General features: G+C 39.0%; 1 protein-coding gene across 11 annotated transcripts in view; it reads right to left on the minus strand.

Moving 5' to 3' along the window:
- The window catches only part of LOC137655760 (myotubularin-related protein 3), a 201,373-nt gene that overhangs the window by 58,240 nt on the left and 121,504 nt on the right, over positions 1-21,629 (minus strand). For all 11 annotated transcript variants that reach the window (XR_011046861.1, XM_068389938.1, XM_068389866.1 and 8 more), the window contains one exon: positions 885-1,817. Coding sequence is in view for 10 of the 11 variants with exons in the window: in XM_068389938.1 (XP_068246039.1) it covers positions 885-1,817 (933 nt within the window). In the remaining variant the exon portion in view is untranslated. The remainder of the gene's footprint in view (positions 1-884; positions 1,818-21,629) is intronic.

Consider the following 21,629-nt stretch of genomic DNA (forward strand, 5'->3'; position numbering starts at 1 on the left):
ATATATAGTTGAAGAATATTAAAACTGAAATATTTGTAATTTCACCAAGCATTGATATGAATTTAAAGGTATGTTTATATAAACGATCTTGCTATTTTCAATAGGATTTCTTTCATATATCTCAGGAAAATCATTGTTGTTAAGATGTAAAAAAAAAATTATCAATTTACATAAGCTAATTTCAATAATGGAACCCCACATGTGTAATACCCTTTTCTATAAAGACCGATGCCGATGACATCAGAGTTGTAGGGATATCAAGGGTATACGTACAAAACTAAGGTGTCCCACCTAACCTGACTCTCCATGTCAAACGAACATACTGATGTTGTACTCCATTACTAAGGGTAGATTAAATAAGAGAATTATTCTTTAAGCTACAACAAATGCTTTTGGGAAAAGTTGCATGAAAGAAAGTCAACTGGAATGAACAAGATTGTCTAAATATATAAGTTTTCTATCAGTGCGAGATGAAGTTGTAAATATAAAAAAAAAAAAAAAATTATTGTTAGGATTTTATAGTTTAGGTTGTTTGCCCTTGGTTAAAGGCATACACTCAATGCTTCATCAGTTGTCTTAATTAAAGAACAAAATTTGATGAGTCTTCAACTTGCTTATTTATTTGTCTACCACTATAATCTTGACTTTCTAGAAATTTCTTTATAGATACAAAACTAACTCTCTCATTTTATGATATTAAAGAATCTAGAAAAAACTATAATTTTCCTACTAGGTTTACTTCCTGAATTAAAGCATTTGAAATATTCTGGAGGTTTTAAGTTTTTAGGGGAAAAATATATTATTTATGTTTAAAAACCCAACATAGAAAAAAAAAAAAAAAAAAGTGTACAAAATAGAACAAAAAAAAATTATTTGGGACCTACCTGTCTTCACATGGTGTCGAAGGGATACATGAAGAAGGAGTACGGGAATGCATTGGTGTAGAATAAAGAGACACGCGACTTCCTGGTCCAGTAGTGATGCCTTTTGTAGCAACCCCACCCTCTTGCATTAGTCCTGCACTACGCCATGTATCCCCATTACTAGTATCATCTAACAACTTCTTGCTACGAATACAGACGCTACACCCAGAGGAGACCACGGCTCCCATGTGAGACACTGACTGTTTCTCTCTTTCTTCTTGGCCATTTTCTGTGGAAGTGGTTGCAACTGCACCTTTCTTTAAATTCTTTCTATTATTTACAGTACACGCTTCACTATCTTCGGCTATACCATTTAAGAAAGGACAGCACTTTCCATTCAATAATGACTTTGGACTCTCGTCACCTGAACGACCATTCAGTAACGGCGTCATTTCATTGTGTTTTTCTCTAGGAACTTTTTCTTCACTCGCAATTACACCCATTTCTGCTACCAATGTGTCAGTTGAACCTTCTATAGACTGTTCTGCAAGGTCCCTGAACCGAGAGCCATTGGGAGCTCTGTTAATATTTGTTGGATCCTTCAACTCTTTTTTACAAATACCTTTTTCCAATTCCTCATCATCACTTTCCACATTACTTGTACATTGCTGTCCTAAGTATTCACTTGCCTCTTCTCCATTTTCTACTCCATTTTCATAAACTTCACTTGGCAAGATGTTGCAACACTCATGAGTTTCAGATTCTTCCACTGACGGACATAAAGTTAGGGATTCATCATTAACAGGGTCAACAGTAGTTTCACTGACTGAATCCTCTTCATTCACTTCTAACTCCTCGTGAACTGGTAGATCATTTACCCTTTCTTCTACATTAGAATCTTCACAAGCTAAATCTGACCCCAGTGCAGAATTAAGCATCGCCATGTTGGGGCAACTGAAAGAGAAAAAAAATAGTAACAATAGAAACTTCCATCAGTATTTTTAAAGCAATTAAACCAGAAAGTTAAACTCAACTTTCTTCTTGATGAAAAAATAAAATTACTTAATAAAAAGAGCCCACATTTGCAGTTCAAATGTCCCCTGACATGTATTTTAATATTTTGTGGACAAAGCATAAAAATGAATAAATGCAATGTTGAAACCCCTTAATATTCAAGGTTGAGTTTAAATATAGTTTTATAAAAAGTTGAATGCATTCCATCATAAACCCACATTCAGTTTAAAGGTCGCTCCTAGATAGCAGAGGAAAGGGATAGGATAATGCTCTAGTCTGACCATATATATACATATTAGTGCCAAAGATCCCTTTCCCTCCAGCTAAAACCAAGGAGGGCTATGCAACTAGGGCTGATGACTTGGCAGGTAACCTATATGCTCCCTAATCCCAGCCCCACCCGTCCCTAGCTCATAAGGATGCTGAGGTTGCAGAAACTACTACAAACTAGCAAGCTTGAGTTTGAACTCCTCACCAACAAATTGTGAGAAGGGACATTTCCAATAGCCTACTACAACCTTAAACATATGAAAAAGTTTTGAAATATGATGATGCACAAAACAAAAGGATATTTAAAAAAAAGGAATACCTTGGATTTTTCTCTACTAGTAAAATTTGTCTCAATACAAGTTAATAGTCCCAATGAGCAGAATTTCATACCCTTGTGTTGTGTAATACATATGGGTTTTAAACTTGTAAAAGAAAAAATATTACCAAGTACCATGACTTCATTGTTCCACTTCAAGGCAGGATCACCCTTGAAAATAATGAAAGCTTTTCAAAATCCTTACAGTCTTTGATCACACAATAATAAATAAACGGCTTTCTCTAGAAAAATCAAGATAGCCGTGAAATGTCTCACCCTATAACCTCCAGACAGGGAGGAGCAAGCTCCCTGGATGCTTATAGGGTTACCATGGTCAGAAGGTAGCTAATAAACCAGTTCTAGTGTGGTGACAGTGGAGAAATCAGCATCAACCGGTATGGCTAAAGTCCCTGACCCTCCAAAGCATCTACTAAAGGAAAACTTTACAATGGCATAAATAACTATACTATCTCAAGTATGGAGATGCCAGATGTATTGAATCAAATATTTAAAGTTTGTGGGTCAGGCATATTACTAATAGGCTCACTACAGAAGCTGCACCCACCTGACTATGGCCGCTTGGGATTAGATCTTGCTTTTGTAGCACAAATCTTGATATGATTTTGCCTTTGATGGCCAATGCCTAATTGATGACATTTACCATACAGATCAGGGAGGCAATTCAACACCAAAGAACTACTATGGGAAATACCAGCAGTTGCCTTACAAATTAAAATTAAAATGACTGGAGAGCAAGACAATTAGAATTTAAATGACTGAAGAGCAAGACAAAGGAGATTGGATATTATTGCCTCCTTGACTCTCAGGGAACTACTGAGATGTGCTTTTCAACCAGGATCAATGTCTGTAAACAGTAAAAATACCAGAAAAAATACAAAACAGAACTGTATACTGTAATTCAAATAGAAGGAAAATTATGATTTCTCAAAACTGCCGAAGTAAAGGTTAGGGAATCATCAGTGTTAACACACCTGCCAGTTACAATTCAAGAGGATAGCTGCTTTTTACATAAAATTTGGGAAACTTGTTACATTTTAGTTACAGTACCTGGTAATTCTATGTAAAAAAAAAAAAAAAAAAAAACTAATAATCCTTGTGTTTAAAGGCACTTAAGACTGAAAATTAGGTATGACAAAATTTGTAATAAACTGTAATTTTGTGGAACAAAATTTTAAAATAAACTACCTAAATGAGTATTTTGTTCAATTCAAAAGTAACAGCTACAGTACTCTCTACTAGATAAGAATTGATAAGTAATATCATTTCAAACGTTAACCTTACAGCAATAATAATATCATTATTATAATTATTATTAATATTACTAGCTAAGTCGCAACCCTGGTAGGAAAAGCAAGATGCTATAAGCCGAAGGCTCCAACAGGAAAAAATAGCATAGTGAGGCAAGGAAAAAAATAAACTAAACAAGAAGCAACAAATAATGAATATATAACATCAAGAAATATATGTCATCAGAAGAAGAGAAACTTATGTCAGTCTAGTCAACAGAAAAACATCCTTATTACACACTTTAAAAGTAAATCAACATTCCATGAATCGAACTTTGCATTAAAAACTGCTCATACACCTTTAACACCATTCTCTACTAGTGTCCTCTCTCCTTATGGATGGATACGGAAGGTCCTCAACATACAAATATTCACTTTACAAACATTTGGAAACACAAGCACATCTAACTGAAATCATGTCTCAGATACTTTATCAAAGGTTCATAATGAAAAACTCAATTAAAACTATTTCATAATTTAACGCAGCATACAAGATGACATTTGCAATATGAAACGGGACTATTTGTTGACTTTTGCAGCTGAAAATTGTAGGCAAGTTTGTTTGGTGAAGCTTACCCCTTGGGACAAATTTAACAATTATACTTGCAAACAGCATTGTAAGTCAAGGATTTTCTGTATATGGTATGTATTTATGATAGTGTCAAACCATAAATAAGATAAAAGGAGACCATATGTATACTGTATAGAAAAATCATAAATATTCATATCAAACTTAAGATCTATCATTTGATTTTCAGGATTTTATGCTATATTGTACAAAAGCTTGTGATGTTTTGCCCTGTAACAAAAATAAGATTATCTAAGGAATAAATATGTACTGTACTGTATACAGTACACTACACAAAATAATGATCATGGACCTAGCAATATAAACACCATTACATCAAAACAAGAAGTTATGTAGGCAGAAGACATTTACCTTACAAATCAAGCATTATACCCCAAATAAAAATCTCATCGCTCAAAATCTGCAATAATACCTTACACGCATAGTTTAAAACCAGCATGGTAAACCACACTGATGTACTTACTATTTATTAGTCTCGCATGCATGCAATAGTAACTCTTAAAACACATTGTCCAAAGGAAAATATTCGTGTGTTCAACAGTTAGCAGAGCCATAAGTAAATAGATCTTCCTCAATGTTTTTGTGAGGCTAAAATGTTATTTTCATTAGTAAAATAAATTTTTGAATATACTTACCCGATGATCATGTAGCTGTCAACTCCGTTGCCCGACAGAAATCTAAGGTCGGGATACGCCAGCGATCGCTATACAGGTGGGGGTGTACACAACAGCGCCATCTGTGAGCAGGTACTCAAGTACTTCTTGTCAACAAGAACTCAATTTTCTCCTCGGTCCACTGGTTCTCTATGGGGAGGAAGGGCGGGTCCTTAAATTCATGATCATCGGGTAAGTATATTCAAAAATTTATTTTACTAATAAAAATAACATTTTTCAATATTAATCTTACCCGATGATCATGTAGCTGATTCACACCCAGGGTGGTGGGTGGAGACCAGCATACATGTTAACATTAGAAGCTAAGTATCCCGTATTTCATTTTAGCAGTTATTCAAAATAACAAACATAAAATAAATAAGTACCTGGTAAGGAAGTCGACTTGAACCATTACTCTGCCTTTTTTAAGTACGTCTTCCTTACTGAGCCTAGCGGTCCTCTTAGGATGATGAACGACTCCTAGGTGTTGAAGTATGAAGGGCTGCAACCCATACTAAAGGACCTCATCACAACCTCTAACCTAGGCGCTTCTCAAGAAAGAATTTGACCACCCGCCAAATCAACCAGGATGCGGAAGGCTTCTTAGCCTTCCGTACAACCCAAAAAACAACAATAAAAAGTATTTCAAGAGAAAGATTAAAAAAGGTTATGGGATTATGGGAATGTAGTGGCTGAGCCCTCACCTACTACTGCACTCGCTGCTACGAATGGTCCCAGGGTGTAGCAGTTCTTGTAAAGAGACTGGACATCTTTGAGATAGAATGATGCGAACACTGACTTGCTTCTCCAATAGGTTGCATCCATAACACTCTGCAGAGAACGGTTCTGTTTGAAGGCCACTGAAGTAGCGATAGCTCTTACTTCATGCGTCCTTACCTTCAGCAAAGCAAGGTCTTCTTCCTTCAGATGAGAATGTGCCTCTCTAATCAGAAGCCTGATGTAGTAAGAAACTGCGTTCTTAGACATCGGTAGAGCAGGCTTCTTGATAGAACACCATAAAGCTTCTGATTGTCCTCGTAATGGCTTTGTCCGTCTTAAATAGTACTTAAGAGCTCTTACTGGGCAAAGTACTCTCTCTAGTTCGTTCCCCACCAAGTTGGACAGGCTTGGGATCTCGAACAACTTGGGCCAAGGACGGGAAGGAAGCTCGTTTTAGCCAAAAAACCGAGCTGCAAGGAACATGTAGCCGTTTCAGATGTAAAACCTATGTTCCTGCTGAAGGCGTGGATCTCACTGACTCTTTTAGCTGTTGCTAAGCAAACGAGGAAAAGAGTCTTTAATGTGAGATCCTTAAAAGAGGCTGATTGAAGCGGTTCGAATCTTGATGACATTAGGAACCTTAAAACCACGTCTAGGTTCCAGCCTGGTGTGGACAACCGACGTTCCTTTGAGGTCTCAAAAGACCTAAGGAGGTCCTGTAGATCTTTGTTGGTGGAAAGATCCAAGCCTCTGTGGCGGAAGACCGCTGCCAGCATACTCCTGTAACCCTTGATCGTAGGAGCTGATAGGGATCTTACATTCCTTAGATGTAACAGGAAGTCAGCTATCTGTGTTACAGAGGTACTGGTTGAGGAAACTGCATTCGCCTTGCACCAGCTTCGGGAGATTTCCCATTTAGACTGATAGACTCTGAGAGTGGATGTCCTCCTTGCTCTGGCAATCGCTCTGGCTGCCTCCTTCGAAAAGCCTCTAGCTCTTGAGAGTCTTTCGATAGTCTGAAGGCAGTCAGACGAAGAGCGTGGAGGCTTGGGTGTACCTTCTTTACGTGAGGTCGACGCAGAAGGTCCACTCTTAGAGGAAGAGTCCTGGGAACGTCCACTAGCCATTGCAGTACCTCGGTGAACCATTCTCTCGCGGGCCAGAGGGGAGCAACCAACGTCAACCGTGTCCCTTCGTGAGAGGCGAACTTCTGAAGTACCCTGTTGACAATCTTGAACGGAGGGAACGCATACAGGTCTAGATGGGACCAATCCAGTAGAAAGGCATCCACGTGAACTGCTGCTGGGTCTGGAATCGGAGAACAATACATCGGGAGCCTCTTGGTCATCGAGGTAGCGAATAGATCTATGGTGGGCTGCCCCCACAGGGCCCATAGTCTGCTGCAAACATTCTTGTGAAGGGTCCACTCTGTGGGGATGACCTGACCCTTCCGGCTGAGGCGATCTGCCATGACATTCATGTCGCCTTGAATGAACCTCGTTACCAGCGAAAGCTTTCGATCTTTTGACCAAATGAGGAGGTCCCTTGCGATCTCGAACAACTTCCTCGAATGAGTCCCTCCTTGCTTGGAGATGTAAGGCAAGGCTGTGGTGTTGTCGGAGTTCACCTCCACCACCTTGTTTAGCTGGAGGGACTTGAAGTTTATCAAGGCCAGATGAACTGCCAACAACTCCTTGCAATTGATGTGAAGTGTCCTTTGCTCCTGATTCCACGTGCCCGAGCATTCCTGTCCGTCCAGTGTCGCACCCCAGCCCGTGTCCGATGCGTCCGAGAAGAGACGGTGGTCGGGGGTCTGAACAGCCAATGGTAGACCTTCCTTGAGAAGAATGCTGTTCTTCCACCACGTCAGTGTAGACCTCATCTCTTCGGAAACAGGCACTGAGACCGCCTCTAGCGTCATGTCCTTTCTCCAGTGAGCAGCTAGATGATACTGAAGGGGGCGGAGGTGGAGTCTCCCTAACTCGATGAACTGGGCCAGCGATGAAAGTGTCCCTGTTAGACTCATCCACTGCCTGACTGAACATCGGTTCCTTCTGAGCATGCTCTGGATGCATTCTAGGGCTTGATTGATCCTTGGGGCTGACGGAAAAGCCCGAAAAGCTCGACTCTGAATCTCCATACCTAGATAGACAATGGTCTGGGATGGGACAAGCTGGGACTTCTCTATATTGACCAGGAGGCCCAATTCCTTGGTCAGATCCATAGTCCATCTGAGATTCTCCAGACAGCGACGACTTGACGGAGCTCTTAAAAGCCAGTCGTCCAAATAGAGGGAGGCTCTGATGTCTGCCAAGTGAAGGAATTTGGCAATATTCCTCATCAGTCTGGTAAACACAAGAGGTGCCGTGCTTAGGCCAAAGCACAGGGCTTGGAACTGGTACACAACCTTTCCAAAGACGAACCTTAGGAAAGGTTGGGAGTCTGGATGGATGGGGACGTGAAAGTACGCGTCTTTCAGGTCTAACGAGACCATCCAGTCCTCCTTCCTGACCGCTGCTAGGACCGACTTCGTCGTCTCCATCGTGAACGTCTGCTTGGTGACAAAAGCATTGAGAGCACTGACGTCCAGCACCGGTCTCCAACCTCCTGTCTTCTTCGCTACCAGGAAGAGACGGTTGTAGAAGCCCGGGGATTGATGGTCCCGGACTATGACTACCGCTCCCTTTTGTAGCAAGAGCGACACCTCTTGTTGCAACGCTAGCCTCTTGTCCTTCTCCTTGTAGTTGGGAGAGAGGTTGATGGGAGATGTAGCTAGAGGGGGATTGCGGCAGAACGGAATTCTGTACCCCTCCTTTAGCCACTTCACAGACTGAGCGTCTGCACCTCTGCTCTCCCAAGCTTGCCAGAAGGTCTTGAGTCTGGCTCCCACTGCTGTCTGGAGAGGAAGGCAGTCAGATCCTGCCTTTTGCGGACTTGGAACCCTTCTTGGATTTGCCACGGTGACTGTCGGCACGGGTACCTCCTCTGCTGGAGGTTCTGCCACGAAAGGGCGGGATGAACCTAGTTGCAGGTGTGTCTACTGCTGCAGGCCGGAAAGGTCTAGGCACGGAAGGTAAGGTTTTAGCCTTACGTGCGGAAGATGCCATCAGATCATGGGTATCCTTCTGGATAAGCGAGGCAGCCATCCCCTTGATCAGCTCCTCCGGAAACAGACACTTGGAGAGAGGGGCAAACAACAACTCCGACTTCTGGCAAGGGGTGATACCAGACGACAAGAAGGAGCAAAGATGTTCTCTCTTCTTGAGCACTCCCGACACGTACGAAGCCGCAAGTTCACCAGACCCATCCCGAATGGCTTTGTCCATGCTAGACATGATCAGCATGGCAGAGTCCTTATCCGAAGGGGAAGTCTTCCTGCTTAACGCTCCCAAACACCAATCGAGGAAGTTGAAGATCTCAAAAGCACGAAAGACTCCCTTCAACAGATGATCCATGTCAGAAAAGGACCAGCAGATCTTCGATCGTCTCATAGCCAGCCTGCGGGGAGAGTCAACCAGACTTGAGAAGTCGCCCTGGGCAGAGGCAGGAACTCCTAAGCCGGGTTCCTCTCCCGTGGCATACCAGACGCTCGACTTGGAAGCAAGCTTGGTAGGCGGAAAGATGAAAGCAGTCTTTCCCAGTTGCTTCTTGGACTGCAACCACTCTCCCATAACCCTCAAAGCTCTCTTGGATGAGCGTGCGAGAACAAGCTTGGTGAAGGCAGGAGCAGCAGACTGCATGCCCAGAGCAAACTCGGAGGGAGGAGAGCGAGGGGTTGCAGACACAAACTGTTCTGGATACAAGTCCCTGAACAAGGCAAGGACTTTACGAAAGTCTAAGGAGGGAGGCGTAGACTTGGGCCCTTCAAAGTCGGAGTGCGGTTCATCCAAATGTGCAGCTTCGTCATCCGATACTCCATCATCCGAAAGCTGAGTAGGAAGTGGCAAAGGCGGAGCAGAAAGCTGAACGGCTGAATCCGGCAGCACGGGTGCATGCGTAGCTGCTGCGGATCCAACATCATGCCGCTGCTGTTCAGTCTGCGAGCTGGCAACAACAAAAGCAGAGTGCTGGTGCGTGGAAGGGGTTGCCGTGGGTTGCGGAGCATGCCGTATGGGATGCGGAGCATGCCGCATGGGTTGCGGAGCATGCCGCATAGTGTCAGAACCCGGCAGCTCTACAGCACCTTCCCACTGCTGATGCGGTAGCTCACGCATGTCAACGGATGGTGCAGCAAGAACATGCGTCTGGCAGGGTGGACTGCGCATCGGTGGTGGAGCTCTCACAGGTGGAGTGTGGGAGCAGGCAGCCGCAGTATCTGCTGAGCGCACAACCGCGGCGGGTTGTAGGTTAACAGGTGCAGTGTCAACCTTCTCAGCATGATACTCTAGCATGAACGCAGCAAGCTGAGACTGCATAGTCTGCAGCATGGACCACTTAGGGTCTACCGTGGTTGGAGCAGCAACAGACGGAGCAGTAGCCTGTTGTGGAACCACTCTACCTCTCTTGGGAGGTGTGCAGTCATCGGAAGACTGCGGCGAGTCCGAACTGACCCAGTGGCTACACCTGGGCCGTTGGACTCGCTCGGAAGGGACCTTACGCTTGAGAGGTCGTGAAACCTTGGTCCATCGTTTCCTCCTGGAAACTTCTTCCACAGACGAGGAATGATAGGGCTCATTCGTCTGTTTGTGGATGGGACGATCTCTGACAGATACGTCCGCAACCACTGAGGGTACATCCGTACGCTGATCAAGGCCTGCCGAACCCTTTGGTCCTTCGACATTGCTTCTCCCCTGGGCTTGGGAGCTTGCAAGAGGTCCCGGACTGGGAGGACGACTGGCACGCACAGATGTACCCTCATGCGCAACACTGACACTTTTCACTTCACTAGCACTGACAACACTTCCCAATGCACTTTTCGCTTTCAGCTCTTTGACATCTGCCAAAAGCTGATTACGGTCATTAGCCAATGACTCCACTCTGTCACCGAGAGCCTGAATGGCACGCATCATATCCGCCATGGATGGCTGAGCACTAGTAGCAGGGTCGGGAGTCACCACTACAGGGGAAGGAAAAGGTTGAGGGGCATGGGGAGAGGAAAAATCCACAGAACGAGAAGAACTCCTCCTGATTCTATCCTTCTCTAGCCTACGTGCATTTTTAAGGAATTCGTTAAAATCGAATTCCGAAAGCCCAACGCATTCCTCACATCGATCTTCCAATTGACAGGATTTACCCCTACAATTGGAACAAACGGTGTGAGGATCTATGGAGGCCTTCGGAAGACGCCTAGTACAAGCCCTAACACTACACTGCCTGTACTTAGGGACTTGAGACTGGTCAGACATCTTGAATTGAAGAAATAGTCAAGGGGGGATTCCAAAATCTAGCAAAGTTCGTTAACAATTAATCCAAATTAATTCCAAAAGCTTGCTAAGCTAATGATAAAGCTTCCTGAATAGCGAAGGCTAAAATCTAGAGTGAATACATCACCAAAATCGTGAAAAACAACTCCAGAATCAACAGCGTATCCAAGTAGGTCTTGCCGGTGGCACGACAGAGGAAAAATTGAGTTCTTGTTGACAAGAAGTACTTGAGTACCTGCTCACAGATGGCGCTGTTGTGTACACCCCCACCTGTATAGCGATCGCTGGCGTATCCCGACCTTAGATTTCTGTCGGGCAACGGAGTTGACAGCTACATGATCATCGGGTAAGATTAATATTGAAAATTACTTGTTTAAGCCTTTTGGCCCACGAAAACAAAACATTCTTGCTGGACCGTGATGCCTAAGGATGTGTAGGCCCATATGGTATTTTTCATTTTTTTTTATAGTAAGTTTGTAAGAAGAGGTTCTTTTTGCACTTGTTGGAGAATTGGTAATGTTACTTCATTAGGTACATGTGTTTATGGTAGTTCTAGCCCTGCTAATCACAGCCCAATTTCCATAACTATCATATTATTTAAAGTTTCTTAAGTGTCTTTTGACAAAAATGTCAAAATAGGTATCTTTTGCCCTAATTTGCAGTTTGACTTCCACAAAGGCATTGGAGCATGTGATGCTCTTCTTACAATTTCCAATTCTATCCAAATAGCCTCATTGTGGTCATTAAGTTCATATGATTGACCTTTATTATGTACTACCTTTGACCATGTTAATCATGATTAATAGGAGACGTTCAGGAATGTAAAATTTGGTGTTCCTAAAGATAGTATTCTCGGCACGTTACTTTTCACAATAGTGTAAAAGTCCTTTTGACCAGCACACCCAATACACCAGCAAGCCCAATTCACAGACACCCACTAGCCAATCTTTTTCTATTCATTAAATGTTATCTAGAAATTGTCAGCAATTGCCAGTTAAAAAATTTATGGACATGCACTCTAACGGCAATACTACTATTGTTAATGTTTTGTTATTCAAGTGTACCGTATGCTTGGTTTAAAATTTCCAATCAAAGAAAGTAAGCTCTTTCCAACAAACACATTTACGACTACCGTTTCAGTGTGCAAGCAAACCAACTGATCTTCCAACATCTGGGCTTGTATCAGTTGTTGTAACAAGTCTCCTGACTCCCCTCCCTTTCCCTTCACATAATTTCAAGGTTTGAAAAAATATAAAAAGTAAAATTAGAAAAAAGGAAAAGTTCTTACTGAATTTATGTACTCAGTGTATCCTTAGGAAACTTTTTAATTCATTCTTTCTACTTTTTTTTTATTATTATTGAATAGAAACTTGCAGTCTATTAAATTTCTTAATCCTGACCTCAATGTTAAATTCCGAGACTGTCAATCAGTTAGTTCTTTATACACATGATTTTTCACGATTCAGATCATGCATTACACTAAAGATCTTACCAGATTGTACCATCCTGTACAGAGTAATAGGTGTGCAATTAATACTTGACAGCCGGCCTACATCATAACCAAAATACAACCCCATATTCTAGAAGTAATTGTTCCTGTGATCAAATTGTAGAATGATCTCCCTAATCAGGCAGTTGAATAAGTGCACTTCATATGTTCAAAAATTTCGTAAGTGCTTTTCTGTTGAGCTGGTTGACATAATTACCATTTTATTGTTAATATATGATTGATCTTTTATAATGTTACTGATCTTGAAATACTTTATATTCTATATTAATCATTTATACATAGTTTACTTCCTACTCTTTTATTTCCTTTCCACACTGGGCTACTTTCCCTGTTGGAGCTTGTCAACTTGTAGGATTCTGCTTTTTCCACCAGGGTTGTAGCTTGCCTAATAATAATATTGTTTGTTGTATTCTTTATTCATTACTTTTTATATATAGTTTATTTGCCATTTCATTTCCTCCCTGGGATGCTGTTGGAGACCTTGTACTTGTACCAGTCTGCTTTTCCAACGAGAGATGTAACTTGGTTAGTAATAATGATGATAACACCACCAATCCACCTTTATTAAGTAAGTTATTGTTCTTGGTATATAAGTCATGTTTGTATTTTTATCAATGTTTAGAAAGTAGCATGGGAATAAAACTCTCATTGTTCCATTTAATCTTTCTAGTAAATCAAATCACCTCATTATTTAACTATGGTAACAATCTTTAGTTAATTATTCAAAGCTACCAATACAATTATTTGATCCTCTTTTCTTAAACCTTTCTCATAGATCAACTAAACATTTCAATATGCTTTAATAGTGAAAGTCATCAATAGTTTTCAATAAAAATGTAACTAAGCAAAACAGCAAGCTAAATTACCCTTTTTCAAAAAGTTACACAAGGAATGCCAGGACTATTCTTATCCCCCCCAAAAAATTATTAATTAACAAAAATGTTTCAAATGGCAATGGCTTAAGGAAATTTTCCACCTAAAATTTTGATGTATTTTAAATTTCAAAACAAATCTTTTTGGTTGGATACAGGTAAAAATCTTACAAGAGCCTTCACCTGCCATTTCTGTGAAAAACTATATCTCTTTAAAATAGATTTGAAAGAGAAAGTCATCCTCAAGCAAGTCTTGCATTCACTTCACACATTACTATTAGTCTTGCAACAATCAACACATTTTTGAGGGAGAAAACTGCTATAGCCTCAGATTCGTTGACTACAATATTATCAAGATGTGAGAAACAGGACAAACCTTAACTTTAACTGTTCATTTTAAGAAACTATAAATTAGGTCACTAGAAAACTAGTATAAGAATAATTCCAGATGAATAACTCAGCTATCAAGAATAAAGCTTCCCCTACACTGGTGACATTAAAAAAGTATGCAGAGTACCTTAGCAGTAAAATGATTCATAAAAAATGAATAAGGATATAGATAAAGGATAAGGATAAAGTCTTCTGGAGCTGTTGCCACACTCTCTATTTAGTAAATCAAACACTGATCTGAATATCATTATCATCATTACAAGCTAGGCTATACCATAGTTGAAAAAGCAAGATTCTATAAGCCCAAGGGCTCCAATAAGAAAAATGGCCCAATGAGGAAAGGAAATAAGTAAACTACAAGAGAAGAAAAAACAAAATAAAATATTTCAAGAATATTAACAACATTAAATTAGATCCTTCACATATAAAATATAAAAACTTAAAAAAAAAAAACTAGAGGAAGAGAAATAAGATAGCATGACCGAGTGTACCCCCCAACAAGAAAACTAATCCAAGACAGTGGAAAGCCATGGTACAGAGAATATGGTACTATCCAAGACCAGTGAACAATGGTTTGATATTGGAGTGTCCTTCTCCTAGAAGAGCTGCCTACCATTGCTAAAGTCTCTTCTACCCTTACCAAAAGGAAAGTAGCCACAGAACAATTACATTACAGTAGTTAACCCCTTGAGCAATGAATTACTTGGAAATCTCAGGAGATAAGATTGATATTCAAAATTTTGCAAAGGGATTAAGCCGTTTCAAAATAAATTTCTGAAGCTATTAAGAGGGCCGGCCGGGATGCCAATATATGGGGGTATAGGATGAAAAACAAAATCCTAAAAAAAATTCACTGAGCTTCGTAAGGCAATGGAGAATGCGTTTAGGGCACACCTTGTCAAAATTCCTCTAACTTTCATAGTTACAGGGTAATTAGTAAAAGTAACTCAATAAACCATAAACATTGTTCCCTACAATAAAATGCAGTATTTCTTCTGTTATCATAAATTTTGATAATTATTACATTATAATGTAAAAGAAATTGTGAACAACGACATCTGAAGAGCTTCCACGAGTCACAAACGATTTACTACTTCGCCCTTAAGTCCTACCACAAACCTCATAGAGACTATATACCTGAGCTTAACCTCTGACATTCACTCATTTTCACGTTTGCGTTTCTGGTTTTCGGTAAGAATTTGATCATTTCAAAAAGGAAAAGACAATTTCAATATCTTCCTAACAGAAGAAGAAGAAGAAGAAGTGAATAGGATCTTCGTTTATGAGTTGCGATAAAAAACTTTTTTTTCGATTTATCAATATCCAGAAATGAACATAAAATTCATAATAATCAGGATTTATCAATACTGTATAGTCTTTGAAAAAATACAAATGAAGACTGTACGCCCTCCGACATTAACTCATTTATATGTTTGTTTTTCTCAATTTCGGATGTGTGTGTGTGTGTGTAGAAGCAAGATATTGAGCAAAAGGGTCTTCATTTATGATTACATTATGATAATTCACTTTGTTTTCCTTTATTAATACCCGTCATAATAATCATGACTTATTAATATTGTCTTTGTAAAACTACAAAGAACAACTTTGAACACCCGTATCTCTAAACTATACTTATTGACCTTCAAATTCAATAGTCTCCCTTAGTTTTAAAGATATAGCATTGAAATTTGGTATATAACTTAGAAATACATTACAAAACAATGAAATGAAGTCTTTTTTTCCATTTTTTATTTATATTTGTTAATTTTTCCCCTGATTTTTAGGGTTTATTTTTTTACCATAATGAAAAAAATTCATATCTGGCAGAAAAATTACTTTTAGAAAAAAAAAACTTCATATTATTAGGATCTATATCAGGTCTATATAGGGTAGTAATCCCAGATCTTAGTAATAATTATCAAGGGAGGAGATAGAATTTGAAAAACGCTAATTTTCAGGATAATTTCCCCAACAGGGAAAAAGCCCAGCGAGGAAAGGAAACTAGGAAAAATAGAATATTCTAAGAACAATAACATTAAAATAAATAAACTATGACAACTTAAACAAAATAAGAGGAAGAGAAATAAGATAGAACAGTGTGCCCGAGTGTACCCTCAAGCAAGAGAACTCTAACCCCAAGACAGTGGAAGACAATGGTACAAAGGCTATGGCACTACCAAAGACTAGAGAACAATGGTTTGATTTTGGAGTGTCCTCCTAGATGAGCTGCTTACCATAGCTAAAGTCTCTTTTCTACCCTTACCTAGAGGAAAGTGGTCACTGAACAATAATAGTGCAGAAACCCCTTAGGTGAAGAATTGTTTGGTAATCTCAGTGTTGTCAGAGTATGAAGACAGAGAATCTATGTACAGAATAGGTCACACTATTTGGTGTATGTGTAGGCAAAGAGAAAATGAACCATAACTAAAGAGAAGAATCAAATATAGTACTATCTAGCCAGTCAAATGACTCCATAACTCTCTGGCAGTAGTATCCCAATGGGTGGCTGGTGCTTTGGCCAACCAACTACCTTAAAAGTGTAAAGAAACAAGGTGGGAACTAATATGAGTTAGACTGAATGAGATTATACAATTTAAGCCATAGGCCAGGCACTGGGACCAGTGAGGTCATTAAATGGGATCATTACGTTCATGAGAAAATTTGTTCTTATAAAAACATTCATTACAATCCAAATAACCACATATAGCATAAATTATGATTGACGACAGATTTAATATATGGTGTGGAAGCAAATCCGCCTAACCAGCTACGCTTTTATTGGATTTTATGGATTTACCAATTTGACTCATTTATATTGCATCAGGAAATCAAAGGTCACTCAATGTGCACATCCAACAGAGTAAAATCCACCAGTTGCACTGAAGAAAATGAGGATGAACAGCAAAATGGAAGAAAAGAAGAGAGTTTGGAGATAACATAGAAGAATAAAAAGGGGATACAACTAGGGACAGAAAGACCACTAAAAAGATCTATTAATAGTGCCCCTAGTGTACTGCATGGTGTGTTTATATCAACCCAATGTAGGTAGTAGGTTGGCCAGGCACCACCCATCCGTTAAGATACTACCGCTAGAGAGTTATGGGGTCCTTTGACTGGCCAGGCAGTACTACATTGGATCATTCTCTCTGGCTACGGTTCACTTTCCTTTCGCCTACACATACACCGAATAGTCTGGCCTATTCTTTACATGTTCTCATCTGTCCTCGTACACATGAGAACACTTAGATTACCAAACAATTCTTTTCACTCAATGGGTTACTGCATTCTAATTGTTCAGTGGCCTATTTTCTCTTGGTAAGAGCAGAAGAAACTCTTTAGCAATGGTAAGCAACTCTTTTAGGAGAAGGAAACTCCAAAATCAAACCATTGTCCTCTTGTCTTGAGTAGTTCCATAGCCTCTGTACCATGGTCTTCCACTGTCTTGGGTTAGAGTTCTCTTGCTTGAGGGTACTCTCGGGCACATTATTCTATCTTATCTCTTTTCCTTTTGTTAAGTTTTTTATAATTTAAATGAGTTATTTATTTTAAAGTTACTGTTCTTAAAATATATTTTTTCTTGTTTCCTTTCATCGCTGGGCTATTTTCCTTGTTGGAGCCCCTGTGCTTATAGCATTCTGCTTTTCCAACTAGGGTTGTAGCTTAGCAATCAATAATAATAATATGGGCACCAAGCACATAGCTGTCATGATTATCAAGAAAATTAATCAAAGGACAAAAGGATAACTTCCAACAAATAAAATATAGAATATGAATGACATTATTTAGGCAAATATCATGAAGGTAGCATGACACCAACATATTCCCACTTGAAGAATTGACAATATCTATGTTAAAAACCATCACATAGTGCACATCTACATTTTCCCACTTAAAGAATTGTTGATATAAATGTAAAACACAATCATATTGTGCAATTAAAACATGCCCTACAAATGTGACATGCCTACGCTTCATCTGCTAACAAAGACCACTAAAAAGAAGCCCAATATGTAATAGCATATGTCTGGAATCATAGCAGGTACACAGTGCACCAGTAACTTTGCAATTTGATCCTCTTCCCCAATGAGACCAAAGCAATGCACACAATTTAACAATAACAGATCTGTGCATACTTTAACAATAATGGATATACATACTCCAACAATATCATATATACACACACTTCAACAACAGATACACACAATTCAACAATTAACAGATTTACACATACCTCAACCATAACAACTGTTCACACACAAAAATAACAGATTTATACACACTTCAACAATAAAAATTATAAGAATACTAAAACACTGACAGATCTATACATACTTCAACATAAGTAAAAATGGTACTTCAAACACAAACAGATGTACACATACCTCAACACCAACATAAGTACATGTACTTCAGTATAAAAAATATAGTACATGTACTTCGACACCAACAGATATACACATATTTCAACACTAACATAAGTACAGTACATGTACTTCAACACAAATATACAGCACATGTACTTCAAAACAGTTATACAAATAGTTGAAAATCTACATATATGCATCAACAGCAAGTATCCACATGAACCATGGCATATTTTCCATCAAAGCATTACCCTAGGTTTGAGATAAAACCTACGGCAAAATGGGAAAAATGCAATACTCCATGAAGATATAAGAGATGGACAAAATTCCTGAATATACTAGCACTGACTAAACACACTGAACAATTGATCAAAGATTGGATTGCCTATTCCAAAGAATACTTGATAAGTCTGATCATCGCCCAGGAAGAACAATTATAAGTGATATTTTACCCAATAGGGCAATGAAAAACATCAGGGCTAAGCTTCAACCCCAAGGAGGCATTCTAAAGAAACCCATGAGGAGGCCTGACAAGGCTGTGGGAAGCTGGGCATCAATTAACTAAAACAATGGAGCAAGTGCAAATTAAAGATATTTCAGATAGTTCCTTTCAAAATCCCACACTTGAAACTACATGGATAGAAAACGGATGTTGTAAGGAGAAAAAAATACAAGCAGCACTGACAAATATGGACCTAAGCTCTCTAATTTAACAGTAAAAAGTGGGTAGAAGGTAACATAGAATGGGATAAGCCAGTTTGAACGGGCCATCTCTAATTACATCTAGGTAGTGCGAATGGACTTTTCACAGCATATAATTGGCTGATAAACAAACCTTTAACATTGGCAAAGTCTAAAACATGTTGGATAGACATGATTCTAGATAACCCCATCAAAAAAAGAAAAAGAGAAAAAAAAACAACACACTAGTTAAACTCTTATCCCTCAAGAGATGACACTTCATCACCTCCAATCTCTCACCGATAACACTAAAGTCCAAAAAATAAGATTAAGGGACTCTAAAGGATAGCAATACCAGAAAAAAATCTGACCTTAATAAAGAGAGAATGGACTGGGCCCAATCAAGGATCTACCCAAAAGAAAAAAGTTACAAGGTAATAGCAATAACTACCTCTGAAAATTATGTTAACAAACAGAGGTTTTAAAACCATCAGCAAAAAGCGATATAAAGAACCATAATGGCAATTTCAAGTTTAGTGCAAATAGTTTTCAGACATGGCTCTACTATTCCAGTTACCTATATGCATTTTTATGTCCCACTTTGCATAAGTAAATGACTACACAGGATAAATTCCCACAATAGAGCAAAGGGTTGTTAAACATAGTACAAGCTGTTGTGAGTTGGATTCATTGCACAGAAGAATAAAAACCTAATTATCGAGTTTGTAATGAATAAGAAAAGTAAAAAGACAGGTGTTGACACCAACTAAAAGTAATGGTCAATAAAGTGTGCAAGTTAGAAGTAAACGTCTGTTGTAGAAATATAATGTCAGATTTATATGTATCATCAAACAGCAGTTTCCTTACCAGTTTAGTCTAGTGAAACTCCACAAACACTACTCATACAAAATAAATATTTACTAAAACTGTACTGAGGAAATTATGGGTACCATTATTACCTTAAAAACATTACCAATGAATAATAAGCAATGTGAAGATTTCATCTAACATTCAAGGCTGTAAAATAACTTTTCATTCCTATAATATGGATTTTAAGCTACCAAATCTGAAACCATCTATAGCAAACGAATTCTGGGACAAAATCACTCAAACACAGATTTACTGTACAGCAATTTGATTTTCATAAGCCTACTATTTAAGAACTATGTAACCAATACCACTTATACAATCTTATGAAAACAAAATCAAGGCTTGACAAATAAGAGAAAGTACAGTATACAAGAGAGCACACTGAACAAACAGAAAATACAAATTCTCTGTCACAGTATGAATACAGAATACCATTTAGAGGTTTATCTAGTGATTTTCCATCATAGTTTGTCATAGAAAATAGCTAGTAGTCTAAATATACAAAATAAACCTACTTATTGTATATCAAAGCAACTAATCTTTGGTTTATAGGTAAAAATATATTTTACACAATAACAAAATGCTTACTGTACTACTTACTACTTCAGCATTAAACAAAAGAATTCAGGGCACTTTGTTAAGAGGATGCAGAAGCCATAAACATTTTTAGTGACTGAAGCATCAGCAAACTAAATTTAAACACTCAGTTATTTAGCCTGCAACTTTGTGACTATTAGTAAAATTATTCTTTTTTGGAGAGGCCTCATCTAAAATCTACAAACAGCATAACGAATCTATCCAGTTGAAAATTTTGACTTTTTAAATCCTATTACTAACCTTAATGAAAAAAACTTCAAAAGCATTTCCAATTATCACTATGCAAATTTAATGTTTTTAAAGTATTTTGTATTTTTCCTACCTATATAAACATTATTCCTTTAATAGAAGTATGACTTCACCGAAGCTGGAACGATCAATAAAACATAAAGAAGTGATAACTACCAGTGGGTGCCTGGAAAGCCCAAACCCCTCTGTCAGTCAGCTTAGGTTTGTAAGTTTGGAAAAATAAAAATTACTTTCATGAAAATTTGATTTGTTCTTACACGAATACAAATCATCGTCCTTTAATAAAGAGACTCATCCTTAGGAGGGAGTCAGTTCCCATCAACCAAAATCAGATTGGCTAAATTGCCAAGGAAATGTCAGAGCACCTAGTCCTGTATAAGAGCAAAGGTAATGACTACTGCTAACTCTGTAAGGGTCTGAGCATGGATATGTCACAGGAATTAAGTTTGACCCCCAACGAGTAAAATGGAAATCGGTCAAAGAACCTACTATATATACCCAAGAATGTTTAATTACAGTATCTAAGAACAGGTTTACATACATTCTATCTATCCTCCCCTAGTAGATTGGCCAAGGCACCACACACCCATAGAGATACTACCACTAGTGCTTTGTTGGGTCCTTTGACTGGCCAGATAGTACTACATTGGGTCCCCCTCTCGTTACAGCTCATTTTATCCTTTGCTTACACATTCAGCAAACAGTTTAGCCTATTCTTCACACATTAACCTAACAACACTAAGATAACCAAAGTCAGGTCAAGCTCATTACAGCCCTGACTACTGCACCCCCCCCCCCCAAGAGGGCAAAGAAAGAAGAGTAGAAAGCCAACCTTTCGACCTTTAATTTTAAGCTGATTTCTAAACCATTATCTTAGACTAGATGCTTTTGTCCCAAGATGGAGCTAGGGTGGTTACACAACCTGGTGAGCAACCACCACCGCACCAAGGGAGGTGAAAGTTATAGGGCATTACCAAACTAAGTTCTTCCTGAAAGCTAGA

The sequence above is a fragment of the Palaemon carinicauda genome, chromosome 1 (assembly GCF_036898095.1).
Source record: "Palaemon carinicauda isolate YSFRI2023 chromosome 1, ASM3689809v2, whole genome shotgun sequence".
In the NCBI taxonomy this organism is placed as follows: domain Eukaryota; kingdom Metazoa; phylum Arthropoda; class Malacostraca; order Decapoda; family Palaemonidae; genus Palaemon; species Palaemon carinicauda.